The 27,227-nt window shown below is 47.6% G+C and overlaps 2 protein-coding genes and 1 long non-coding RNA gene across 3 annotated transcripts; 2 read left to right on the forward strand and 1 right to left on the reverse strand.

Moving 5' to 3' along the window:
- The first annotated feature begins 1,298 nt into the window (after positions 1 to 1,298).
- LOC123596837 (glutathione S-transferase Mu 4-like) lies at positions 1,299 to 6,376 on the forward strand. Its single transcript, XM_045475110.1, has 9 exons — positions 1,299 to 1,328; positions 1,417 to 1,468; positions 1,563 to 1,706; positions 2,152 to 2,216; positions 2,487 to 2,562; positions 2,663 to 2,754; positions 3,536 to 3,631; positions 3,716 to 3,826; positions 5,888 to 6,376. Exons 1-9 carry the CDS (start codon positions 1,299 to 1,301, stop codon positions 5,975 to 5,977), a joined length of 756 nt encoding a protein of 251 aa, XP_045331066.1. The 3' UTR covers positions 5,978 to 6,376.
- Positions 6,377 to 16,808: 10,432 nt separating this feature from the next.
- LOC123598401 lies at positions 16,809 to 27,227 on the forward strand. The gene is made up of 2 exons (XR_006712584.1): positions 16,809 to 16,886; positions 25,648 to 27,227. It is a non-coding gene; the product is annotated as an uncharacterized LOC123598401 (long non-coding RNA).
- Positions 23,338 to 26,412, reverse strand: GSTM3 (glutathione S-transferase mu 3). Its single transcript, XM_045478570.1, has 8 exons — positions 26,334 to 26,412; positions 25,864 to 25,939; positions 25,448 to 25,512; positions 24,662 to 24,743; positions 24,468 to 24,568; positions 24,041 to 24,136; positions 23,842 to 23,952; positions 23,338 to 23,536 (listed from the first exon to the last, which is right to left on the reverse strand). Exons 1-8 carry the CDS (start codon positions 26,403 to 26,405, stop codon positions 23,438 to 23,440), a joined length of 702 nt encoding a protein of 233 aa, XP_045334526.1. The 5' UTR covers positions 26,406 to 26,412; the 3' UTR covers positions 23,338 to 23,437.

Genomic DNA, 27,227 nt, shown 5'->3' on the forward strand with positions numbered 1-27,227 from the left:
TTTTTCTGTAGTGCACCAACCTGTGCTTTCACTTGTAACCCATTTGTGTTATAAGGTTCCCTTCTTCTGTTGTCACTTCTCCATGAAACCTTGTTTATACAAAGGAGAGTGAGCCCCAGGCCAAGCTCTGTCCTACTCGCCTAGGTCTGAAAGAGTCCTCTGCCTTCAAAGAACAATGTCAGCAGCTAGGATATTGTTGCTGTGGAGGTTGTGCCACATGTCACAGATCACAGAAGGACTTCAAGGCCACCTGGGCCGCCGTGACATACGAAAAGCATACATGGGTTACAGCTAGGGCCAGGGCTGGAATGCATGGACCTAGGCAGCCCCGGGTGTGCAGGGCCAGCCTGAGTGTGGTCCTGTGGGGCGTCCTCCACCCTCCTGCTGACCACCCCCTCTGGCTGCCCTCTGAGGCAGGACAGGTGCCTTCCCTTCCCCCTTCACTCACATTCTGTGACCAGCACAATCCCTGTCACTGTGCTGTCCACGTGAGGGACATCTAGCTGGCTGGCAAGACATCTCTGGGGCTGCACCTCATAACCCTGCCCTTTGCCGGGACTGGTTCTGGATTCAGATTCACAACTTCGGACATAAGGGTAATGGATTCATTTCCACTTGAGCCTGAGTCCCAGCCACATGACTGAAGGGATGGGCCCTTGGGAAACACTGAGACCACATTTCCTATTCTTTGCCCCTTGTCCTGGGTGGTAGTTCCATCACTGATAGTCTGTCCTCCAAGACATGTCCAGGGAGAAGTTTTCAGACAGGCCCGAATCCTGGGCCTCCTGGGCCTCCCAGGACAGGTGCTGCTGTAGCAAACTCCGGATGAGGGATACCGCTCTTTGGCCTTAACTAGACAGAGGACCCCAGAGCAGCCGAGGGCCGAAGCCAAGCGATGCCTACCGGGAAAGAGGGAGAGGAGTGAGCTCTGCGATCCGGACTAGTCTCCGGGTGCCCTGCCAGCTCCCAGAACTAGAGACAGAGCTCTGGATGGGGCCGGGAGCCGCGGGGCTGTGGGGAACCGGGGCGCCCTAGGCCGGTGGCCTTCAGCCTCGGACGAGGCTACTGCACCCCGGCGACTGGAGGACGACGCACTAGGTCCTCCTGCAGCCGGCCTGGCCTCCGGTCGCTGTCGCCTCCTTTGGGAGCGGAAGGAGGTAGAAGGGGGGAGGGGCGGAGCACAGGCCGGGCCTAGGGGCGCAGTCAGGCCCCGCCCCGGCCCCGCATGCACGCCGGTCAACTTCTAGCTCAGTTCGGCTTGGGCCTTATCCTAAGACCACGAAACGCTGACAGCCACCATGATCTTAGGTTACTGGGACATCCGTGGGGTGAGAGAGGGGGCACTGGGCTGGGGGTGGGGGTGGGGAGAGGAGGGGTGCGAGGGCAGCAAATGGGGCCAGCTGCCAATACTCCCAGAAGGTTCCAACTCCTGGCCGGCTGCAGCTCAGCCATTACCCGCCCTTCTCAAGTGGGCGTGTGCCTGAGTCCGTGTGTGTGTGTGTGTGTGTGTGTGTGTGTGTGTGTGTGTCGCGCGCGGGTGGCGGCTCTGGGAGCTGAATGAGATTATCTGCAGCAGAGAAAAGCAGGATGTCAGGACTTCTCTGATGTCTTCCTCGGGTTTCCCTCCCAGCGGGCTCACGCCATCCGCCTGCTCCTGGCCGACACAGACTCACACTATCAGGGAAAGATGTACACGATGGGGGATGGTAATGTCATCCCGTCGAGTTCTGACTTGTGCCCGGCTCCTCCTGACTAGTGACCAAGCCCCCCATGCCCTGGCCTTGTGCTGCTCACCCCTGCCACTCGCCCCAGCTGGAGCAGGGCCTGCCCTTCCCTAATTCCTCTGAGCCGTGCAGCAGCTTGGCCTTCCAAGGCAGGACAGAAGAGGAGGGTGCTGGAGCCCCTGAATCAGTAATCGGGTGGATTCCCCTTAGGACTTACCTAAGTGTTTTGTAAGATACTGCTGCGGGTTCCAGAGTCTTATAAGTGTTCTTTGTCCCCAAACATGGAATGTGAGACTTAGTGGTCCAGATTCCAGATCCACCTGTTTGGGGGGCTTTGCCACTGACTCCTCATCCCCACCCCCACCCCCCAGTCACCAAAGGAGGTGGGGTCTGGGGAGTCTGTTTCACTCCCTGTTCTCCACCACAGCTCTGGACTATGACAGAAGCCAGTGGCTGGATGAAAAATTCAAGCTGGGCCTGGACTTTCCCAATGTAGGTACAGGGGTGAGAGTGATGTGGGGACAAGTGAGGAGGTGGAGGTCTCCGCCATCTGCTTTCTCAGCTCAGAGGTTTCAGAATTTGCTACCTTCTTCTCAGGCTCTCAGCTTCCCGGTTCTCCGCCATGCTCTAGGTACCAGCCCAGTCAATCAATCATTTGCTGATTTAGTGCCTACCATGAGCCAGGCTCTGAGAGTGCGCTTGTTCAAGGGAGTGGGTGCAGGGGGCCCGTGGCCTACCCACCTGCCCCTATTGCCCTTGCAGCTGCCCTACTTAATTGATGGGGCTCACAATATTATACTTTGCTACATTGCCCGCAAACACAACCTGTGTAAGTGGGGCTGGGGACAGGATGTGGGGAAGAGGTGGCCATGCCCCTGGGCTTGCCTGGGGTGAAATGGTGACAGTGAGTCTCCTTTGTGTGGACTGAAGGTGGGGAGACAGAAGAGAGATGATACATGTGGATATTTTGGAGAACCAAGCTATGGATGCCTCTAATCAGCTCACCAGGGTCTGCTACAGCCCTGACTTTGTGAGTCCCTTCCCTGGACCAGGCTGGGCTGGGCCGGATTTTGACAGGACTTTTGCGATCCCTCTACTTGACATTTGAGCCCTGTGGAGCTTCTGATCCCCGAGCCAGTCCCTATACTGTCGTCAAAGTGGCCTTCTTAACTCAGTGCATTAGATGAAAACTCTGACTCAGTTCTTGCTAACCTTAAGATAGAGTCCAGTCCCCAAGTTGGAAATTTAGTACCTAGACAGTGTGTTTGCCTAGCTCACACTGTCTCCTGACACCCCCAAGTCTGAGCATCTTTGTGCAGCAGGCAGCTCAGGGGCAGCCACAGGGCTTTGTACCTCTCTCTTCTTTCTCTCAATCTCACAAATTCTACATCTTTCCAGAAACTGCTCAAGTGCTGCTCCTATCTATCACCCACAAGGTAGACTATAGAATATCTTTCCACTAGGCCGTTTCAGTTGTGTCTTCTTTGCTTCTGCCTGATGCCTGAGTCCAGAGCTCTGCCAGGCTCTCACAGCACTCCTGGGTCGGACCGGGGGGCGGACGGTGGCGTTTGAAGATGAGTGGTGACAAATTCAGGGACAGGGAGGTGTTGTTCTCTGCCTTCCCTCTGCCTCTCCCAGATGGGAGGTGGTGCCCAGTAGGAGTCTGCTGAACACAGATTGGAGAATTCATAGGCTGGACAATGGCCCAGCTCCAGTGGGGGCACTGGGGGTCATGCACAACCCAGGGGAGCCCTGCATCTCTGCCCAGAGAGTCTGTGTCTGAGGGTGGTGATGGCTCCTCTGTGCCTCAGGAGAGACTGAAGCCTGCGTATCTGGAGTCCATCCCAGGTGAGATGAAGCTGTACTCACAGTTTCTGGGGAAGAGGCCTTGGTTTGCAGGGGAGAAGGTAAGGGGAATGCTTTGGGGGATGGGGGTTGTCATTTCTCCCAGCTTCAGAGTTAGGTGCTCATTTGTTCTTTGCCCATCTTAGATCACCTGTTTGGATTTCCTGGCTTATGACATCCTTGACCTGCACTGCATATTTGAGCCCAAGTCTCTGGACGCATTCCCCAACCTGAAAGAGTTCATGGCCCGCTTTGAGGTGATTCCCTTATCCTCCCTACTAGTTATTTGTCGTTTGTCTTCTGTCTTTTCTCTGATCCTTTCCTAGTCTTAAACTAAAAGAAAGAATGGCTAGATGTGTGGAGGATTTGCTTTATGCCGGACTGTGCTCACATCTTACCTATATCGTGGGAAATTTAATCTTTACGACACTCCTGCATGGTGGCAGCGCTGTCACCTCCACGTTACAGATTAGAGCAACGAGGCAGAAAGGAGAAGTCATTTTGCGGAAGGTCACAGAGGCAGTGCAGGCTGTCCTGGGCTCCCAGGCAGTGGCTGGTTGCTATGGGCTGCAGTGAGTGTCTCTCCCTTTCCTGCACCAGAAGGTACACTTCAGGACCTTTACTTGTCCGGGTCACACGCTCGGGACTACGTGAATGCAGCCGATGTTCAGGAGTGTGCGTGTCGCTGGCGTTAGTGGAGTGGAGACGGGGGAGGGCTGATACTGCATGAGAAGGACACAGACAACATTTACTCTGCGCCTCCGGGCAGCTTCGCAGCAACCTGATCCCCGCGTGGAGCTGCGCTGAGACCCCAGGTGTGTGGCTGGTACTGGGATGTGAGGACATAAGCGGGGGCTCCTGCAGAAGGAGCTCATCTTGAGTCTTCTGTGGCGGGGCACTCTTCTTCCCTTACCTCCGTGTGTCCCTTTCCTTCCTCATTCCAATTACCGAAGATTCTGTGTCAGAGATGGGAGGGTCCATTCATTGTAAGTCTTCTTTGCTGACCTGATCTTGTGCTGTGTGTGAGGCACTGTGTCAGGCACAGTGGGGAAGCAAGGGTCCCGCAGCCAGCGTCCTGAGACTCAGTGCAGGCAGAGGACCACAGGAGCACCCAGCCGTGTGGTGTGGGTGCTACCAAGTGGAAGCTGGGGGTGCACAGCCTGGGCCTCATGTGACGTCACCGGTCACCCTTCGTCACTCGCTGGAGGGCACAGAGTCTGCTTTATGAGAGATGTGGGGATTTGGGGCACTCGTCCAGCAGGATTTTCAGCCCGCAGTCTGTTTCCCTTTCCCAGTCCCCATCGAGAGATCTGCTTTCTCAGCTGATTTGTATCAGCCCTGGTTCTGGGCCCTGGTGACTGGGCTTAGGGATTATGCCAGAGCTCCTGGGACCGGCTGGCAGGAAGGACAGAGACAGCTGTGGGCTGCCGTGTGTGGCCTGCTCGGTACAGGCAGTCCCAGGATGTTTGAATCCTTTAGAACTCACCGGGCCCTCCGTGTCTTGGGAAGACGGTGCTCAGACATCCCTGAGTGCCATCTGCCCAATGGCTGCAGCAGGAACTGAGAGGAGGTAGTTGGTGCCCATGACATTGGGCTCAGGTACCAGGCCAAGCAGTTGGACTTTTTCCTTTCAGAGAGGGTAATCAGGGTCTGGCCTGGCCTGACTGTCACGCTCCCCGGCCTCTCCCTTTCGTGCAGGTTTTGCTGAGTCACTGGGTGAGGTCTGGCCTCTGGTGCCCGCTGCCCGGGCTCATTCTGATCCCCCCTTTGTACTGGGGTTCCCTGTGTGGCAAACCCTGGGAAGCCGGGAGCCTCCCTTGGCAAAAGGAGGGTGTTCGTAAGACAGAGAGGGACAGGGCCTCCTGAGAGGGTTGGGTGGGGAGGAGGGGGGCGGCAGAAAGAGCACAGACCCGGAAAGGGAGCAGCTGCACTTGAGCCCTTCCCCCCTACTTGCCCTGGGAGCCTGAGGAGGCCCTGGAGCCCTTTGTGTGTCTGTCAGCTTGCCTTCTGTTGAAGGGAGAGAGTAGGACCTCTCGTGTGGGTGGTTGGGGGAGGTTTTACACCTGTGTCGTCGTCTCCGGTGGAAGTACAGCCCCCAGCACAGGGTAGAGTCTCCAGATGTGCTCTTATTTGTCACAGTGGCCACAGGTAGCTGGAAGATGTAAGTTAGGCCAGTTGTGGATGATAGGAAGACTGTTTTATGTCTTGACACTGGACCTCACGAGGACTGGTGCCATACTTGATGTGCCTCAGTAGGACTGCTTGAGCCCCAGCGGGGCAGCAGATCCCGATGGTGGACCTTCTTTTTCCACCCGCAGGGCCTGAAGAAGATCTCTGCCTACATGAAGTCCAGCCGCTTCCTCCCAGGCCCTCTGTTTCTAAAGATCGCCTTTTGGGGCAACAAGTAGGCCTACGCGGGAGGCAGTGGGAGGGAAGAGCCAGAGCTGTGGCTGCCCTGTCTCCCCGAACAGCTTTCTTGCTTCCTTGTCCTTTGTTACATTCCTCTGTCCCCATGAAATACCTTATTGGCGCCCCCTTTTCCCGCTCCCTGTTCCGTTTTCATCCAGGCCCTTTGACACCGGCTCTCCACTTTGGCACATTCCCTTCCCCACCAATGTCAGCCCTCCTGTGCTAGAGCCAGCCAGACCTTTTTTCCCTCGGTGGTTGCTCTACTTTCAGGAGCCTGCAGCCCCGAGCTCCCCCGCACTGCCCTGAAGCCCAATATGGCCTGATGTGTACTCCTGGTTCCCCCAGGGTGTCCCTGCCCAGCCCAGCCTGATCCCCAGTAAAGCCTTACTCACCCCTGACACATCTTGTCTTCTTCACTCCTGGCCGTTTGATTCAGGCCCCACTGTGTTTTGTGATGTGCGAGTCCCATTTTCTGTTGTGCGTTGGGCCGGCTTGGTTAATGGGGATGTGTGTGTGGTGCCCAGAAAGGGGGCATGTAGGGTCCTAAGGATTCTTGTTCATTTGTATTCTCTACTTCATATACTTCTGTGCCTCTGTGTGGGGTCTCTACAAAAAGAGAGAGGCTCTTCTGTGTCTGGGTTCCTATTTCATTCAGCATTCATGGAATGCCTCTTGGGAACTTGTAGTAAGTACTCTGTGTTGTGGTTCAGGGGCTCTTGGGGGTTGGGCAGTCCACTGATAGTCTGGGATCCTGGCTGACTACATTCTGTCACCCTTTCCTGGGTGTGTTCCCTGCTTTAGATACCCTCCCTCTGTGTTTTTCACAACTGTGAAAGGTGAAATGAAATGTAATCACTTATGTTAAGGGGTTTGGGGGCACCTGGGTGGCTCAGTAGGTTAAGTGTCCGACTTTGACTCAGGTCATGATCTCGCGGTTCCTGAGTTTGAGCCCTGCGTCGGGCTCTGTGCTGACAGCTCAGAGCCTGGAGTCTGCTTCAGATTCTGTGTCTCCCCCTCTCTCTGCCCCTCCCATGCTCATGCTCCTGCTGTCTCTCTCTCTCAATAATAAATACACATTAAAAAAAATTTTTTTTAAAGGGGGGGGTGTTTAAAATGCAGTGAGGAGGCTATTAAGGAGATAGACCTTACGCACATCCTCATTAATGAAACCATAAACTTTGAACTGGGCCAAATTGCAAAGATTCCAGACTCTGCCCAAATGCCTGCAACTTTCTTCAGTTAGAGATTTTGCTCAGTAATAGATTTAGCAACCAACTATATTCAGCCAACGTTAGTTTTCTGCCACCAACACCAATCACAATTTTTTGTAAACACATATAAACGTCTTTTAAAACCTTTGCCTTTTGTTCCGTAAGGGAACTTGGGTTGCTGCCCAAGTCTGTGCTCCCTGAATTACAGTTCTGAGACCCTGAGTACATGCTTTTGTTTTATTTCATCTTTGCCTCTTGGTCCACATGACATCTCTCAATAGAACAAGAAAGGACAAGAGTAAAAAGGAAAGAAGTAACAGAAATTAGGAGTGACAGTAAGTTAAAAGATCAGTAGAGAGAATAAAAATAGTAAATCTGAGTAAAATAGATGTGGCTCTAGAACAGGAATTGGCAAATGTTTTCTGTAAAGGGCTAGATGGTACATATTTTGGGCTTTGGGTGCCATATGGTCTCTGTCACCGTTACCTTGTCATTGTAGCATGTTAGTTTGCAAGCTCCTCGGGATCTTCCCAGGTATAATCTGAGACTGGCCCCTGTCTTAGGAGGGCAGGGAGAGACAGAAGAAACAGGCGGGTCACTCCAGGTTGGTAGGTGGCAGGTTTCATGGGCACGGGATCTTACATATGAGGCTTGTCTTGGGTGGCCGCAAGGCGAGTAGATCTCCACACCCACCTGCCAAATCTTAAAAATTTATATAGAGACCTTAACTGGGTTCAGTCCTGTGTACCGTCCAGATGGTCTCAACATCAAATCATATCTCAAGGCTATGTCATTGACAATGGTAAATAACCTTACCTTAACAACAGCTAGCCCCTCAAGGCCCTGGAAACCTTGCTTCCAAATTCCTTAGAGACTTATGCTATCCCTGACCCCCTTCCAACCTGAAGGTATATAATCTGTCATCCGTCACAACCCCAATGCAGCTTTTTCTGCCCACGGGTCCTGTCCCCGTGCTTCAATAAAACCCCCTTTTTGTACCAAAGACGTCTCAAGAATTCTTTCTTGGCTGTCGGCTCTGAACCCCCACATTTCCACATCATTTGGTGACCATGAAGGGACTCAGTCTTCCCATCTAGACTCTGAGCCTCGGTGCGAACTTGGTGAGTACTTCCTCTCTTCTCCCTTTACTTTCATTCCAGGGGCTTTTCAAGGAGGATGGTCTTATTGGAACACTTTCATGTGCGTTGCACGGGCTGTAATCCTCTAGCCTGTGGCTACGCTATGGGGAAGAGAAAGCCTGCCTTTTGGCTGGAGGTTAGTGCCATGACCAGAAAGGTAATAAGAAACCTGATGCCCTCTCTTTATTCCTGTCCTTATACAAAGTTGTCTTTCTTGGGCACAAGACAGCCACCCAGGTGGCTAACACTGCTGCCGATCTCAAGATTCCCATATGAGGTTTCCTCCTCATCGGTATAATGTGATCCCCTCCACATCTCTGGTCTGGCCACTTCTGGCAGTGGGACTTCCACTTGGAGCTGGCGGAAACTAGTGCCCAACTGAATTAAAGCCCAACCAGGGACTGTTTCCTAGAGAAGTTGGCTGTAGAGACTACATGGGTTGGAATGTTGCTTAGACCGTGATGGATTTCTGTCTGTACTGTTTTCTGTCAGTGTTCCCTACTAACTACTTAAGCTACAGAACTGGATAATTGTCCCTTGTAAAACATTTGTAGTCTTTTCCATGGCTTAAAAAATAGCATAACCTTCAAGGCAAGGCAATCACATGGTTTCACTGCAAGACTTGGACACAACGTGGCATTTCACCATGGCATTTCAGTCCATTCACCAGGCACCCATCTGTAGCCTAGTATGCAATGCGGAAGCGAGGGGACACTAGCATCCCTCCTATGGGGCCTTTACAGTGGGATGGTGAGCAACAGCGATTTTCGTTCGACGCTTTTGACACAGGGAACCTCTGACATACCCTGCGTGGGATGCCAGCTGGGAGTTGGGGGGATTTTGGTAATGGACCTTCTTTCTTCTTCAGTCCCCAAGGACTCTCCCTTGGGATGCTTTTTAACCCACTGGAATCAATTCAGATTGCAAAATTTAGAAAAGGACCAATCTGCTGTAACACTGCATGACCTCAGTAGGACCTATCAGTTAGATCTCTTCTGTAGGGAGCAGGGCAAATGAATGGAGATACCCTAGGTCCAGGCCTTGGGGGCTCTCAATCAGGACCTGGATCTAAGGGCCTCTTGCAGAAAATGTTTGGTCACTAACCAGGCCAGTCAACTCCCTCCTGATATATTGGATGATAATTACCTAAATAGGCCTCCTCCTCATGGAACCCAGGTGGCTGGAGGGAAAACAGGCCATCCCTAATGAAGGGGACACTTTGTTTTGGGGAAGTTTACTGTCTTCTCTGGCCTGACATGGACTACGTATTGCCACTTTAGTGGAAAAAAAAAAACAAAAATAAAAACATGTTGTCTGCCCATGTGTCTGAGGTGATGAGGTTTAGAACCAGGAACCTTCTTTCTCTGCCTTCTGGCAGACCCTTGCCTCTTCTGCCTCCCCCCCTCCTCCTCCTGTTTCCATACCACCTTGGGTATGGCCTATATAACTGGTTCCTGTACTATCCTAGGTGCCTCTGGCACCATTGGCTTCTCCTCCCACCATTCCTGTCAAGGAGTGAAAATCACCCCCCTTGGACTGCCCACTTCAGATTGCCTCACTGGAGCCCCGGGTAAAAATTACCAATGGGGAACAAACCGGTTGATTTTTAAGTGGACCCAGGTGGAACATAATTTGGTTTTTAACCTGACTTAAGTTTGTGGATGTAATTAAGATAAACATGCCTTTAGAGTTTTCAGCCTTAAATATGAAATTTTTATTCTACCAAGGTTAACTAAAGGTCAAATAAGCTGGTGTTATTTCTCTTGCAATCTGTTAGCAAAAAGACAACTTAAAATGATGGTTAATTTTGTCTCAAAGTTTTCATGGGTAATTGTGAAGATAGCTTTCAAAGTCTTTGGTAACCTGAAACTTTAAAGTTTTGTTTGGATGACAAATTGGATTGAATTCGTTGCACTTCTAGGTCTTTTCCAAATAGGATAAAGTGCCAAAGCATTGATTACAAACATAAGGTTTATCTGCATTTGACTTCTTATTGCAGAGAAATTAAGGATATTTGGGTCTGTTGGTGAACATCTTTTGTGCTTGGCTGATTCATGAATTTGCCATCTAAAGAATTCTGGTATAACAGTTCACAGCCAGTTACTACTTAGGTTTCACTGGAGACTAAAGTTTCTAAGAATGCAAAATTCTGCTAAATGTAATTAAGACTGATGGAAATAAGGGAAGCAACTCTTACAAAGGACATAAGGAATGGAAATACATTTTTTGTTGAAGGTAAAGGAAAGTAATTTTGTCCTAAAATGAGACTGGTTGTTTGGAGGGAAATGGCTTAGGACAAAAATGAATGAAAAGGAAAGTTGTAGAAGGTTTGTGAAGGGAAATCTTTGGAAAGGGATTTTATGTGTGGCCAAGACAGACTAAGGTTGAAATAAATGGATTTTAAAAGTACACTGGTATAAGATTGAAATTCTCCTTTTCTCTCTGTTCAAAAGACAAAGTTTCTTGAACTCTTGGTTTGTACTTGGCAAGAGAATGTAAACAAAGTTGTTTTTTCTTTGTCTGCCTGGAAAAACCAGTTTCTAGTCTTTGTCTTTATCAGGTCTTTGATTATCTATAATCCTATTTAGGCGTGCGCTTTAAATCTTTCTAAGGTTTTAACAAACTTCCCTGAGATTTAAAATTAAACTGACGTCTCTTTGACTAATTCGGCTTGTTTATTTGGTATCTTATGTTCTGGTATAAGGTTGTCACTCGATATTCTGATTATTGAAGTGTTCTGTGTCACAGAAGTAACTGAATTTCCTGGTCAACTGCATCATAATGAACTCTCATCACGTTGTTAACAATGTTCATTTTGGGTTTTTGTACTTACAATTGTTCTTATTCTCTTACAAAATGCGTTTCATCTTCAAGGAGATTGCTAAAAAGGGCTTTTGACAAATACAGGTTTTTGATATCTTTAATATCATAAAACTGAAATGGGAAAGAATTTCCAGAACTAACTAAAAGCTGCATTTAAACTGAACAAGAATTAGTAACATGAGACTAAATGAATTCAGAAGAAATGAGTCTAGCTTTTGTGATTCTTGTTTGAAATATCGCTGGTTCTCTAACATTCTTCCAGATTGAGGAAACTTTCTCTTAAGAGATCTATGACCGGGGCGCCTGGGTGGCGCAGTCGGTTAAGCGTCCGACTTCAGCCAGGTCACGATCTCGCGGTCCGTGAGTTCGAGCCCCGCGTCAGGCTCTGGGCTGATGGCTCAGAGCCTGGAGCCTGTTTCCGATTCTGTGTCTACCTCTCTCTCTGCCCCTCCCCCGTTCATGCTCTGTCTCTCTCTGTCCCGAAAATAAATAAACTTTAAAAAAAAAAAAAAAAAAGAGATCTATGACCTACCGAAATGTGATAAAGTATTCAATTGTGAATAAACTGAAACATTTAACTTTTCTCTCTACCTGAACCCTTTGAAATGCAAAAAGTCTCAGTGAGTATTCTTTCTTCCATGGCAATCATAATCACTTATATAAGTTCAATGAGAATCTATTCTTCTTGTAACAGGGCACCATTGCAAACATTGGTTATTTTACCAAGGCTTTGACTGGAATACCATACATAGACTCATGACGAAAGGGCTTTAAGGAACTAAGGTTGACTTTATTTTATTTTATTTTTATTTTTATTTTTATTTTATTTTTGAGAGAGAGAGAGCATGAACAGGGGAGGGGCAGAAAGACATGGGGAGAGAGGATCCGAAGCAGGCTCCGCGCTGATAGCACAGGGCCCGATGCAGGGCTCGAACTCACAAACCACGAGATCATGACCTGGTCTGAAGCCGCACACTTAACCGAACCACCCAGTTGCCCCCAAATAATACATTTTAAAGTCTGGGGTAGAAGCAGTTGAATGTAGGTACTTCAGACTGAGGCAACCAAAAAAGATGATTCTATTGTGGCTAGGATCTAGCAGAGGTCCCAAGACTTGGGATTTTTTGGCACCCGTGATGGTGCTCATACACCATTCAGTGTGTATCCTCCCCTTCTAGAATGGGAAAATAAGACACTCTGAGCACATGGCTGCCTACTGGGTGTCTTGGCATCACAAGTATCTATAATCAGTTGCTGTTAATTACAGTCATCTGGTTAGTATTCCTTGGTTATCATTGTATTAGCAGAGGAAGATATAGCTGATAGAGACCCCAAGACAGCAGCTTATAGAGCGTGGAAGTTTATTCTCATTTCATGTTTCACGGGGCAATGGGCCAGGCTGTTGAGGCAGCCCTGCTCCATGAAGTTATTCAGGGACCTAGCCATTTTGTGGCTCGGCCATCCCCGAGGGTGCATCCACTCCTCAGCTGAAGCTGTATCATGAATATGGGAAGGGAAATAGAGAAAACCCAAGGAAGCAACTTCCCATTGTGCAAGTGAGGGAGAAATTGCATGCATTACAATCATTTACATTCCGTTCACGAGATTCAGTTGTGTGGCTATACCTAGTCATGAGGGTAGACCCATATTTTGACAGAACAATGGATTTTGGCCAACTATAGTCACTCCCACACCCAGAAAAGTGAGGATAAAAGTTAAATTCAAGTCCAAGAAAAACCTTGGGTTTAAGCCAGTGGTTTAAAGCAGGTAGGATAGAGACTAAGGTATGAAACACAAGATCTTTATTTTTGATATCAAGAATTTAAATTTTTTAATGTTTATTTATTTTTGAGAAACAGAGAGAGAGAGAGAAAGAGAGAGAGAGAGTATGAGCAGGGGAAGGGCAGAGAGAGAGAGGGAGACACAGAATCAGAAGCAGGCTCCAGGCTCTGAGCTGTCAGCACAGAGCCCGACGTGGGGCTTGAACTCACGACCTGGGAGATTGTGACCTGAGCCGAAATTGGACGCTCAACCAACTGAGCCAACCAGGTGCCCCATTTTTGACAAACCTAAGGAGAATGCCATATCCCTTGGGTTCCTTGTTGCTGGAACAGGAAAATGATTTATTAGAGGTATCAGATTGCTCACTGGATCCCTGAGAGGGCCAGTGAGTTGGCCTTGGAAGCTGGGTAGCCAGGAAGTGTGCCTAACCACATGTAGGATCATTCTAGAGAAAGCCCCACAGCCATTGCTGGGCTCAGACACTGGAACTCCTACCCCTGACATGTGGGAGCAGACGCCAGGGTCTCCCCACTGCTGCCTCCGAAACCCTGATCCCTCCACTCCTACCCATACTGGAAAATCAGTTCTCAGGGCCTGCTTCTTCAGAACTGAAGTCCTGTACCACTGTGCATATTTAACAGAGCCTGGGTCATAGGCCTGTGCTTCAGCCACAAGCAGGGCTGGAAAAGCAATTGGACTAATGAGGATTAAGTTCTGCTGTATATAACTAAATAATAACAGTGGCTTAAATAGGGCAGGTTTTTATTTTCAATGGAAAAAAAGATCTGGAGATAGACAGTCAAACACCAGTTGTGTTGGCTTCACAGGAGCCTAAATGACCTAGCTGAACTTTATGCTCTATCATTCTCAGCATGTGGTATCCATTCTGTGTGTCGCCTCATGGCCCCAAATGGCTGCTAGAGCCCCACCGCATCTGCATTCCAAAGAGCAGGGGGAAGAAAGAGGAATGGGGGTTGCTCTTTCCCTCATAAGGAAACTTCCTGGAAGTAAAGTATGACACGTCAACTTCTACTTCGTTGGCTAGAATCTCATCAGATTGGAAATGATGTCTTTTGCCCGGGAAGTAATGTGCCCAGCAGAAATGGACTGCTCTGTGACAACAGAAGTTGGGGAGATGGGTCTCAAGAGTCAACTAGCAGTCCTCTATCGTGGGGAGATGGGACTTAAACTGTGAGAAATCCCCCACCTATGGGAAGGATGTTTCAAAGATGCAGAAGATAGATGCCTAATGTAAACATATTCTTTTCCATATGTGCATTTCCAAACAATAGCCACCACCATAAAATGCTCCTGCCTAACATAATGCAAGCATCCCTTATACAAACAAAAACACATTCACCCTCTATTACTCCAGACAGGAACAACTCAAAGTATCATCAACGACTGCATCCAGTTCCAAGGTGGAGATCTCTGAAAAATGTGCGATTGAAACTTTTTTTTTTTTTAAAGCTAATTTATTTATTTTGAGAGAGAGAGAGAGAGAGAGCTTGAGCATGAGCGGGGGAAGAACAGAGAGAGAGGAGAGAGAGAATCCAAAGCAGGCTCCGTGCTGTCAGCGCAGAGCCTGACATGAGGCTTGATCTCATGACCTGAGATCATGACCTGATCCCAAATCAAGAGTCGGATGCTTAACTGACTGAGCCACCTGGGTGCGCGCAGATTGGTATTTTGAAAATGACTTCCTAAAGTGTAATGTCAATGACCCCCAATCCACCCTATATAAAATAGTAAGGGAATGGGAGGTAGGAAAAAGAGAAAATTAGGTGAGCTCTATAAGGTCGTAGAAAACAGTCTGCACTCAGAATAAGTGCAGGTAAACTGTTTTGCATGTATTTACATTTGCATTTGTTTGCATTTATTTACATCTCGCATTTATTTAATACTCACAGGATGCCCTTCTTTGTTCAAGGATTTCAAAGACATGTTGCGTATGCGTAATAAGGCTCTTTTACTTGGATCTCAGCAACCTCAAGGGCACTCCCTGGATTGGCTCTTGTTTCCATCCCTCTGCTGACCACACTTTCAGGTTCACTGTCATCCCACTTCATTAGCCTGCATTTTCCTAACTCATGTGACATGATGAGTGAAACCTTTATTGAAAATGGATATACGGAGACGGCTGACTGCTACATTGTGACTCAAGACCTGGAAGCAGAGAATAAGAGGGGCCAATCCTTATGGATTCCGGAACCACTCTTCCTGTAATGCTAATTGTCATACTCCTAGTTAATCAGATCTGGCTTTTCCCGACAGACTCTACTTTGTGAGGTAGCTCCAACAGTCTCCTGATAAAGCACAGTTCTGTCCAAAAGGCCCGTTGCCACCCTGCGTTCTCTACTTTTTTCTCGTTCTCTTTGCATTTGAAACGTAATTTTGGAAGGAAGCACATGGAACTTTAGTCACAGGTAAAAAAAAAAAAAAAAAATCTATCAATGCAGTTTAGAAACAAGTTTTATACCACGGAAGATAAAATACAGACCTATTCTACTTTTCCTTCAGACTTCTAACACAACATGAACATTATGCTGTTTGTTTTAATTCAATCCCTCTGCACCACCAAAAACACTCCTTGCTAATAACCTTACGTTGGCCCTCTGTCTCCATGTGGGGCAACAGGGCAGCACCTATTCACTTGAAATTCAAATATACACATGCCTATTTAATCTTTTCTTCTGAATTAAATGCCATGGGAGTCACCTGTAATTATTTCCATTCAAAATGCCAAAAGAGGAGTGCCTGGGTGGCTCAGTCAGTTGAGCATCCGACCTCAGCTCAGGTCATGATCTCGAGGTTGGTGAGTTCAAATTTGGGCTTGCTACTGTCAGTGCAGAGCCCTCTGTCCCCCTCTCTCTCTGCCTCTCCCCCACTTGTGCTCTCTCTCTCTCTCAAAAAATAAATAAAACATTAAAGAAGAAGAAGAAGAAGAAGAAGAAGAAGAAGAAGAAGAAGAAGAAGAAAATGTCAAAAGGACACTGAGAACCTATCCCTGTTGGCTTTCGGAAATGTTCCCTTCCACTTTGGCCTCAACAAGGAACAAGCTGGACTCTGAAATCATATAACCCACTCTCTATCCTTAGAGTTCTTTGCTGGTCCTTGAGAGGTCCCTGAACTTGAACTTCTGCTTGACTTCAAGCACTTTTACCTGAACCATCTCTACCTGTTTTAAGAACAGGACGTTCCATTTTTCCAGAACAGAGGAGATTGGAGAAAAATTTTTGAGAGTATTAAGCACTTATTTGAAGCAAACCCCTCTTCTCCTTCCAATTTTCATTAGAACAAAGTTGGATCGATGCATTGTGAATGCCTGCTTTGTGTTGGGCTCTATACAAGCACTAACTATAAAAATTTGCTTAAGACACAGTCCCGGCTCTCAGGCAGTTTATAATTTAGTGGCAGAGACAGACACTTACGCAAGCAATTAGAGTTCAGTGTGGTAAGTTCATCAAGGAAAACATTGAATTCTAAGGGAACAGATTTTAAGAAGGGCGTTTAAATTTGCCTGGGGGAGGTGGAGGAGTGTCAGTCCTAAACCAAACCAATGTCAGTCGTTAAACCAAACGTTTAACATACGTTTATTTCTTTTTTTTTTTTTTTAATTTTTTTTTTCAACGTTTATTTATTTTTGGGACAGACAGAGACAGATCATGAACGGGGGAGGGGCAGAGAGAGAGGGAGACACAGAATCGGAAACAGGCTCCAGGCTCTGAGCCATCAGCCCAGAGCCTGACGCGGGGCTCGAACTCACGGACCGCGAGATCGTGACCTGGCTGAAGTCGGACGCCCAACCGACTGCGCCACCCAGGCGCCCCAACATACATTTATTTCTTACTCATGCTTCATGCCCGATGTGGTCTGCAGGGGCCCTGCTTTTCGTCGTCTGTCAGACTGATGGAGACTTCAGCTCGGCACCTGCTCGCAGAGGCAGCACAGAGGTAGGAGGTGGATGTGCAACTCATACACTGACTCTTAAAGCTCCTGCCTGGAGAATGTGTGTAACTTCTTGCATTTAATGGGCCAAAGCAAGTCACAAGGCTACGCTTAAGTGCAAGAGGGTAGTGAAGCTTTCCCAAAAGGAAAGCAGTCAGAAATCTTAGGTGACCATCACTAACCATTTCCGCGGGATTTATCTTATCAGTTGTGGCCTTCCAGAGGTGGTGACTTCTAGGTTTACCTTAGAAGATGAATAGGCATCGGGCAGACCGATGGGGCTGGAGCACAAGCATTCCAGGCAGAGGGAACAGCCAGTACAAAAGCGTGAAGATAAAAGAGAACATGGGACTTTTGGATAATTCATATTTGTCTACATAACATTGGTCTGTTCAGAGCACTCTAGAAATATTGGCTTCATTCTCGTAACAACCCAGGGAGGGAGGGTTCATTTATGGGAGAAGTCACCGAGGCACAGAAGGCCAGAATTTACCTTGCAGAGCCAGGATCTCCACCTAAGCAGCCTCCAGACTCCAGAGGCTGTGCTTCTCCTTAGGGAATTCAGAAAGGCTGGAACCAAGTGTGTTCCAGGGCAGGGGGGAGGGGCAGGCCCAGGCCCAGAGATGTAGCTGGAAAGGAGGTGGAGGTCAGATTATGAAGGATAATGAAAGCAGGGGCGAGACAGGAGCACATCTGCATATTAGAGAAATCACGGGCTAAATGCCAATTCCTTCTGTCTTCCCTACCATCCATCTGAACTCCCTAAGTCCCTTTTGGTGGCGTGGCTCATTGCTTCACCTAGTCCTGCAGAAGAAGGATGAGGAATGTGCAAGTAAGAAAAGATACTTATTTAGTTATTTTGAGAGAAAGAGCACGAGCAAGGGAGGGGCAGAGAGAGAGAGAGAGAGAGAGAGAGAGAATCCCAGCAGGCTCCATGCTGTCAGCACAGAGCCCGGTGTGGGGCTGGAGCTCATGAACTGTGAGATCATGACCTGAGCGGATATCAAGAGTCAGACGACTATCCGGCTGAGCCACCCAGGTGCCCCAGGAATGTGCAGTTTCTGTGTAAAGTCCAGACGTTCTCACAGCCCTCAAGCTGGCTTTCAAGGCGGATCCATATTCGCACACATCAGTGTCCCCCAGCCCACTCACCCCATCAATGAAATAACTCTATGATTCGTTTTTCTTTAATCACATAAGCTATTTCTTTCTGAACTGGAAATGCCTTCATCTAGATGCTCAGCTTTCGACAATGAATATGAATGAGTTTCCTGAATACTTTTTGGAGAACTGCTCCACCAAATTTAAAGCACCTCTCACAAGTTTTTGTTTTTGTGGGAAAGCTCGTATTGATGTTACTTGCACAACCCCATCACCGGTATACTAATTTCTCATTTGTGTGGACCGACTCTGCCTCTGGGATGATAGGGCATCACTCCCCTTCCTGGCTTGGAAGCCCCCATTGTGACAGCAGTTTCTTCTTGGCCTGTGTTAGAATCAGTGTTAGAGGTGGGTTGGAGCCTGAGGGAACTACAGCTCCTGTAGAATGGATCTGTTCCTCTCAGTGGCCTTCCCTGCTCTCTGGGCCAGTAAGATTATTCGTTTTGCAGAACCGTTCAGCGGATTTTCACTAACAAACATGATAACTAGAAAAAGTTGGAACACGTGATTTGTCCATTATCTATCTGGACTTCATATGAAATATGTTTCACTTACAGACCTATGCTTTTTTTTTTTTTAAGTTTACTTATTTATTTAGAGAGAGAGAAAGAGAGAGAAAGTGTGAGTGGGGGAAGGGCAGAGAGAGGGAGAGAGAGAATCCCATTCAGGTTCTACCCTGTCAATGCAGAGCCCAACACTGGGTTCAAACCCACGAACCATGAGATCATGACCTGAGCAGAAGTCAGACACTTAAGCAACTGAGCCACCCAGGTGCCCCAAAACCTCCCCCTTCTAATTGCTTTGTCACTCTCTTTTGTCACCTGTCTTTCCCAGGAGTCTTCTCTCAGAGGACTACGAGGCCATTATCTTGTTTTTTGTTTGTTTGTTTGTTTGTTTGTTTTGCTTTCTCTGTGGTGAACAGATGGTCTCCCATAATCCCACCTTCTGGTACTCATGCCCTTGTGAAATCCTTTCCCCTTGAGTGTGGGTGCAACCAGTGATTTGCCTCTAATAGAAGACACCAAAGGTGATGGGACGTTGTTTCCATGATTGCATTACATAGGGCTGGCGTATCCATCATTCTAGGAGACCATCTCCCTTGTTTTGATGAAGCAAGGAGCCCCCTTTCCAAGGAGCCAAGAGTAGTCTCCAGCTGACAGCCAGCAAGGATGTAACTCCCTCTCTGTGTCCAACAGGTCATAAGAACTAAATTCTATCAGCAATCATGTGTCTCAGAAGCAGATCCTTCTCCAGTTGAGCCTTGAGATGAGGTCATAGCCTGGCTGACACGCTGATGCAGCTTTCAGATGAGCCCCTGAAGCAGAGGACCCTGTGGAGATAATCCCAGGCTTCTACCCCACAGAAACGGTCCAATAGCGTGTGTTGTTTCAGCTGCTAAATTGGTGGTAACATTGTTACATAACAGTAAATAATACATTCCCTTTCTGATTTCGGGTCATATTCTCTGTCTAGTTACAGCACTCTCAACTCCTCTGGCCTTCCCTAAATCCACTAAGCCTTCCCTTTCCTTTGGACACACTTCACTCACTCACTCACACTATGGAAGTTCACGGCAATAGTTACCAGGTTGCAGGGAAACTCCAGGTTTGTGCGTCTTCTGGCCAATGGCTCCCCACACCTAAGATATTGCCCCAGCTATCTAAGTACTGCTACCCAGGGTGGCAAAAGTTGGCAGTTGAATCATCTGCTTAATACCATGTGTCTGTGCTAATCCCTCCTGAGGCAGCCCTCCTGGCATCACCAGGCCGTTCATGCCCTCTGTCCTTCCCTCCCTAGAGAGATCCTAGTCCACAGGGGACAGTAATCTGGCCCTCAGGTCACCATCGAAGGCTGGAAATGACTCAAAGACTTTGCTCTGCAAATGGAGAGTGCCAAACTAATTTCCACAGGAGTTCGTTTCCCTTCAGTTTGTTTTCTTTTCTCAAAACTAGCTTCTATTACACAATACGTGAATGCATTCTCCTAGTTAAAAGAGAAAATAGACAGGGTGCCTGGGTGGCTCCATTGGTTAAGCAACCGACTTCAGCTCAGGTCATGATCTCACGGTTCGTGACTTTGAGCCCCACATCGGGCTCTGTGCTGACAGTTCAGAGCCTGGAGTCTGCTTCGGATTCTGTGTCTGCCAATCTGCCCCTCCCCTGCTCATGCTCTCTCTTGCTGTCAAAAATAAATAAACATTACAAAAATTAAAGAAAAATAAAGGAGAAAATAGACATACAGATGGCCAGCACATGAAAAGGCGCTCGACATCACTCATCATCAGGGAAATGCCTCGTATCAGTCAGAATGGCTAGAAACAAAAACATAAGAAATAACAAGCGTTGATGAGGATGTGGAGAAAAGGGGATCCTTGTGGACTGTTGGTGGGAATGCAAACTGGTACAGCCACTGTGGAAACCAGTATAGAGGCTCCTCAAGGAATTAAAAATAGAAATGCCAAATGATCCAGTAATTGTAGTACTGAGTATTCACTAGAAGAAAACAAAAACACTAATTTGAAAAGATATATGCATCCCTATGTTTATAGCAGCATTATTTACAATAGCCAAATGTGGAAGCAGCCTAAGTGTCCATAGGTTGATGAATGGGGAAAGAAGATGTGGTACACACACACACACACACACACACACACGGAATATTACTCGGTCATAAAAAAGAATGAGATTTTTGCCACTTGTGACAACATGGACGGACCCAGAGGGTATTATGTAAGTGAAATAAGCCAGACAGAAAGATTTTACATATATGTGCAGTCTAAAAACCAAAACAAATGAAGAAAGAAATAACCCCTAAAACAAACTTAAATACAGAGAACAAACTGGTGGTTGCCAGAAGGAAGGTGGGTGGGGGAATGGCAAATGAAATTAGGGGTAGATACTTCCAGTTATAAAATAAATAAGTCATGGAGATTAAAAGTACAGCACAGGGAATACAGTCAATATTTTAATAACGTTGTATGGTGACAGATGGTGACTGTACTTATGATGAGCACTGAGTAATGTATGGAATTGTTGAATCACTATGTTGTCCACCTGAAACTAATATAACATTGTATTATAATTGTACATCAATTAAAAAAAACATATAGCACAGTATGGGGCACCTGTGTGGCTCAGTTGGTTAAGCATCCGACTTTGGCTCAGGTCATGATCTCCCGGTTTGTGAGTTCGAGCCCCGTGTCGGGCTCTGTGCTGACGGCTCAGAGCCTGGAGCCTGCTTTGGATTCTGTACCTCCCCCCTCTTTTTGTCCCTCCCCTGCTCATGCTCCGTCTCTCTCTCTCAATAATAAATAAAAGTTTAAAAAAAAAAACATATAGCACAGTAAAACAAAACAAGAATTCAGGAGCCATGAAATTCACCCTTTTAAAATGTACATTTCAGTACAGGCAGTTCCCAATGTACTATGGCTTTGCCAAAAAAATAAAAAAAGAAAAAGAAAAAAAGAAATGCTTAGCCTCTCTCTAATATCCCCTTTAACTTTCATCCTGGGCCTTTCTCCCATTTGCCTGAAGTAAGTGCCACTCGGTGTGTCATTCCAGACCTTTCCTATGCATTCACATACATAAATGTATCTGTAGAAAGTGCTTGCCTTATGGTTTCCTTTTTCAAAACATAAAAGCTATCGTCCCATACATGCTCATCTGCAACCTGAGTTTAAAAATTCAACAATGTGTCTTGGGGGATCTTTCCATGTTTGTTCACACAGTTCAATCTCATTCTTTACTTCCCTTATGGTATTCCACACTCCTGATGGGCACTGACAGGGTCTTTGCTTGTCATCACAAACAATACCACAATCTTAGTACATACCTTAGGTGAGGGGTGAGTTTGTATCAGGATGGAAATTGTTGGGTTACAGGACATGATTTGAATTTTAGAAGATACTGACGAACGAACCATCCTCCAAAGGAGCTATATTATTTTACAACTTCGCCAGTAGGAAATGCCTTGCCAACGCTTCACAAACTTCTTAATTTTTGTTCATCTGGTAGATGGAAAAATGGTCTCTCACTGTTTGCAATTCTTGGATTATAAACATCTTTTTAACAGGTTTTGGGGGTTGTTTTTGGCCATGAGTATTTCTATTCTGTAAATCCTTTGTTCATAGATTTTTGCCCAGTTTATTTATTTTGAGAGAGAGAGAGAGAGCGAGCAGGGGAGGGACAGAAGGAGAGAAAGAGAGAATCCCAAGCAGGCTCCATGCTTTGAGTGCAGAGTCTGACACGGGACTTGATCTCAAGAACCATGAAATCATTACCTCAGCCGAAACCAAGAGGCAGATGCTTAACCAGCTGAGCCACCCAGGTGCCCTGATTTTTGCCCATTTTTAAAAAGAGTCTTGATGATTTCCAGTTCTTTAGATAGTCTTTATACGGGGTACTTTTTGTCTCACTTGTCATCTTGCCATTTACTTTTGCCTATTTGTGCTTTTTCTTAGAAAATTTTTGAATTTGATATTATTCAATTTGAAAATATTTCCTTTTATGGCTTTATTAATGTCTTAGAGAAACCTATCCTAAGATCATAAATATTCTTACATTTTCGTCAATACTTCTACAGCTTGGTGTTTAGTGTTGAGCCTTAGGTTGTAGTCATAGGAGTTTGTCTTAGGGAATGGTGGGAGGTAGGGTTCTATTTTTTTTTAATGTTTATTTATGAGAGAGAGAGAGAGAGAGTGTGAGTGCAGGGGAGGGGCAGAGAGAGAAAGAAAGAGAGAGAGAGAGAGAGAGAGAGAGAGAGAATCCCAACCAGGTTTCCCAGTGTCAGCACAGAGCTGAGTTGTGCTTGAACTCATGACCCACGAGATCATGACCTGAGCTGAAATCAAGAGTCAAACGCTTAACTGACTGAGCAACCCAGGCACCCCTCGATTATTTCTAACTGGCAAGTAATTGCCCCAATCCTATTTATTGGTTAACCCACCAGTTTAAAGTTCTGTCTTTATCACACTACATTCCCACATATAAGGGTCTGCTTCTGAACTCCAGTTCCATGAAGTCCACGGTACCATCATAGAGTTTCGCTTGGTATCTACACCACATCTTCACAGGGACTCCAGTCCCATTTAACACACCTGTTCTCTACAACTGTGCAATCTGAGCTTTGTTTCTGGTGCTTGCTCTCAAGGCTTGGGCAAGAACCCGTAGCTTTGAACACGGTCGGGGTACAGGGTGTTGTCAGTATGGCAGTGATTGGATTTACTTCTTGGAAATGCTCCACGTATCCTTACTCCCCTCTGGCCTTTACTCCCAAGAGAAATGCAGCTGGACACCATCAGCCTAAATGCTATTTATTGAAAAGAGCAGAGAAGAGACAGTACAGGCCTCCGAGGGGCAGGATGGAACAAAACAAGCAGTGCAAGTTCGCCTCCTGCTCAGCATATTCTCTTGTTGCCCCATTGGGCCATCTTGTTGTTGATGGGCATCTTCATGACACAGTCAGACTGTATGTAGTTAGCGATCTTCTCCAAAGCCTGAAGGAAAAGCATGCCAAACCTGATAAAGACTCTAATCCAGTCCAACAGACCCATTCCAGAACAGTGACATTCACACACTGCCTCCCCACACCATCCTTCCCTTCCCTGGCTGCCATTTCATGTAGACAGTGCCTTTAGGGTGTAGAAGCCAGGCCCTTCCCAAGACTTGGAAGGTTTAGAAGTGTCCAACCATTGATCCCTTTATGCACACGCTGGTGTTAAGAATCTATGACAGTGGGGTCCCGTGGGGACCAGGGGAGCTTGTGAGTGTTTTTGTAAGGGAAAGGTACAGGGAGCATCACCTCAAAACGGCACATGAAAGCCTTCAAGTTTGGAAATTCATCCAGGCACTTGGGCTCAAACATACGGTTCTGATCCAAGACATCATAGGTGAGGAAATCCACAAAAGTGAGCTAGAGAAACAATAAGATGGTCAGTTCTGGAGAGTTCATTAACACTGGGGAGATAGAAAGGCATTTTCTCCCTTTCCTTTCTTCCTACCTTTTCCCCTGCAAACCATGAGAATTTCCCCAGGAACAAGGAGAATTGTTTCAGTTGTCCAGGTAGCTGTTCCAAGTACTGAGGCTTCAGTGTTTCCTGGAAGGGAGGGAAAGAGAGAGAGAATAGTTGTCAGCAGTCAGGGCACAGGCCAGTGATGGACATTTAGTGGCCCCCTTCTCCAGGTGCCTTCCTTTTACTGCCTTCAGTAGGGATGGCAGGACAGAAAGGAAGAGGGGCCAACACCAGAGTTACATGACAAATGAACCCGCCCCCCCCCCCCCCCCCCGCCCCCACAATAAATGAGCTCTGTTTCCCATTCTGACAGACTGGGTTGGTGGGAAAGCAGAAGTACCAGAATGGAACAGAATTAATGCTTGGGTTTCTAAATGGGCCTTTTCCTTGATGCCTGCCTGCTAAGGAAACTCACAAGGTCGGAGCTGTAGCACAGTCGAACGAGCTGCATGCGGAAATCCATTATTTGGTTCTCCATGATGTCCACTCGAATCTTTTCTTCTTCTGTATCGCCACCTGTAGGCCAAAGGACCAGAAACCATCCTTGGAATTATCCACCTTCAGGAGAACCACCAGCCTGGTCTCCCTCACCAGCCCTACCCCACTCACACATATTGTGCTTGCGAGCTATGTAGCGCAAGATGGCATTGCTCTGGGTGATCTTGTTCTTACCGTCCACGAGGTAGGGCAGCTGCAAGGAAAAGGACACATCAGGTGAACAACCAACTCTCTCTTGCCTCCCTGCTTCTCTCTCCTGGGGAAGATGAGACTTGTAGGGGCATGAACAGTAGAGACAAGATGCTGTGTCAGGAGGAAGAAGCCAAGAAGTAGAAAATAGCAGTTGGGTCCCCACTTGAGTCTAGGCCGGGATTCTTAATCTCTCTGTGTGTGTGTATGTATATATGCATTCCATGGACCCTTTCTCAGAATAAGATTTTTAAATGCATAAAGCAAATTATATTTATTTTCACAATTTATAAGGCATTAAAGAAACAAAATTATAGTAATTAATGCATTAAATAACAAGCAGGTGTAACTATCATAATTTCAAAGTATGATGCATATAAATAATATTTAGGTACAGTATCTGCCACATGTGTAATAGAATATGGAAATACCCAATTTCTGCTAGTGACAAGGTCACGGCCATGGCTAATAACCAATGTCACTTATTGTCTATATTCACAAAAGAAGGAATTGTTAACCTTTAGTCAGTGGTCAGTGGAAATGAAAATGTAATTTTTTTCTCCATCCAAGTTCAGGCACCCTTGAATTCTTTTTATTGTATGCTGGTTAAGGGCCCCTTTTCTAGGTCCCCCTAGACCAGAGAGGAAAGAAGCAAGGATATACTTGACAGCCTTCCCTTCTGCCACCCTTTCTCCTAAAGCCACCTACATTAGGAAAGTCCAAGTCGAGCTTGAATTTCACGTCCAGCCACTGGCTTTTATCATAGTCGGGAGCTGTAAGAGAATGAAGTGGAACCCAACCTCCTTAACATCCTGCCTGAGGAGTGTGGGAAGGTCTAAGGAAATAACTTGATCCTAATACCTCACATTCCCAGGCCCTCAAGGTTAACTATTTACGTCTCTGTTCAGAGGCAGCGGGACCATGGCAGAAAGAGGACCCCCAGCTCCAGATAAAGGATGTTTCCATCTCTCCCCACCAGGGACACAGCGGGGCGCTCCCGGGGGACTGGGGCAGACGTCCCAGCCGACTCAGCTGTGATGCACCCTCTGGTCACAGGAAGATAGGGACAGTCGGAGGGCCAGTGGCTTAGCGCTGGGGCGCACGGACACCCGGAGCTGCATTACCTTCCCCGCACGTGTACCGTTTCTCCTCATAGGATGTATCCGTGAACTCCAGGAGCATGCGGATGGCGTGCGCCAGCTGAGGGAGAAAGCCCCTCCCGGTCAGCGCCTGCGCGGCGCCCAGTTGACCACAACCCCCGCACGCCAACTGCCCCTTCCAAGGCTGTGGAGGCCGTGCAACCTGCCCAGGCGTAGTTAAGCGGCACGTCCACCACCTTCTCCCCCACCCGCCCGCCCCGAGATGGGCCAAGGCAGCTTGGTATCCTCAGCCCTCTCCGGGGCCCGCGATCCCAGAGGCGGGATGGGGTCGGCCCCCGTGGTCCTGGAGCTCGGCTGGGGCAGGCTGCTCCGTGGAGAGAGACGCGGGGGCCCTGAGTAGACCCCTTTTCTCAGAGGCCTCTGACTATGAGACCCCGGCCGCCTCCACGACCGTCTCCCTAACCTAGTGGCTCTGAGGTCGAGACCGCACTCACCCCGCGAATATCCCAGTAACCCAGAACCATGGTCGACTCGGACGACGACATGATGATATTTCCCCCGTGCATTCGCGGACTGGCGGTGAACTGCGAACGCACGGGGCTTTATAGCCCACGTAAGTAGGCGGAGCCAACGCGAGCTCTCTGGCTCCGCCCCCACCCGTCGCCCTTCCCCACAGCGAGTGTCCGAAAGCCGCGCGCGCGCAGTGCACCCTCTACACTTTCTGGGTTTGGAGGCTGGGCAGCGGAGGTGGCTGTTGGGTTTGGGGCTCTGCGCTCCCCCGCGGTGGAGTTGCTCTCACTTGGCTAATAGTGCCGGTCAGGGCTGGAGGAGCAACAACGCAAGCGGTGAGGGCCCTGGTTAGTCCTGGAAAGTGAGTTTCATGTCCTGGTTCTCCAGCAGCAGTGGGTGGGTGGGGAGGTAGAGGAGGTGAACAAACCCCAAGAGGTGATCAAGGAAATATTCAACTTTTAATGTGTGTGGGCTCTGCTCCTGGGCTCCCAGGGCAGCTCTACTTTTACCAAGGTCAGAATGACTTCACCAAACTTCAAAGTGTGGGCTCTATTTCTACCCTGAGCACACATTGCACATCTAATTCATTAGTAAATAACCCAAAAGAAATATTTCAAAGATAAGAATAAAAACCTCCCTAAATTCTGTTCTCATACCTCCAAAGCCTGCAACCTTGACATACTAAAAGCATAAGACAAAGTTTGTGATTTTCGGCAATGTGCTTCATCATGATGATTTGTAACTGTTGATGTAACAAAAACCCATATATAACCCTGTATTAAACATTCCTTCTCATGGGACACTCTCTTTGTGAGGATTGTGTGTTCTGGGCAGCTGTCTTCCCTTGGGCTTGAATAAAACTTTCTTCCTTTTTTAAA

This window comes from Leopardus geoffroyi, chromosome C1 (assembly GCF_018350155.1).
Source record: "Leopardus geoffroyi isolate Oge1 chromosome C1, O.geoffroyi_Oge1_pat1.0, whole genome shotgun sequence".
NCBI lineage: Eukaryota > Metazoa > Chordata > Mammalia > Carnivora > Felidae > Leopardus > Leopardus geoffroyi.

Bases quoted from the DNA above. Each gene is read 5' to 3' on its own strand.
- LOC123596837 (XM_045475110.1), top strand. From the start codon at position 1,299: ATGATCTTAGGTTACTGGGACATCCGTGGG. The intron at 1,707-2,151 runs GTAATGTCATCC...TCTCCACCACAG, and splicing joins GATGTACACGATGGGGGATG to CTCTGGACTATGACAGAAGC. The intron at 2,217-2,486 runs GTAGGTACAGGG...TTGCCCTTGCAG, and splicing joins TGGGCCTGGACTTTCCCAAT to CTGCCCTACTTAATTGATGG.
- GSTM3 (XM_045478570.1), bottom strand. From the start codon at position 26,405: ATGCACGGGGGAAATATCATCATGTCGTCGTCCGAGTCGACCATGGTT. The intron at 24,744-25,447 runs GTAGGTGGCTTT...TTTTCCTTGCAG, and splicing joins TCGACTTGGACTTTCCTAAT to CTGCCCTACCTCGTGGACGG. The intron at 24,569-24,661 runs GTGAGTGGGGTA...TTTGGCCTACAG, and splicing joins AGCTCGCAAGCACAATATGT to GTGGCGATACAGAAGAAGAA.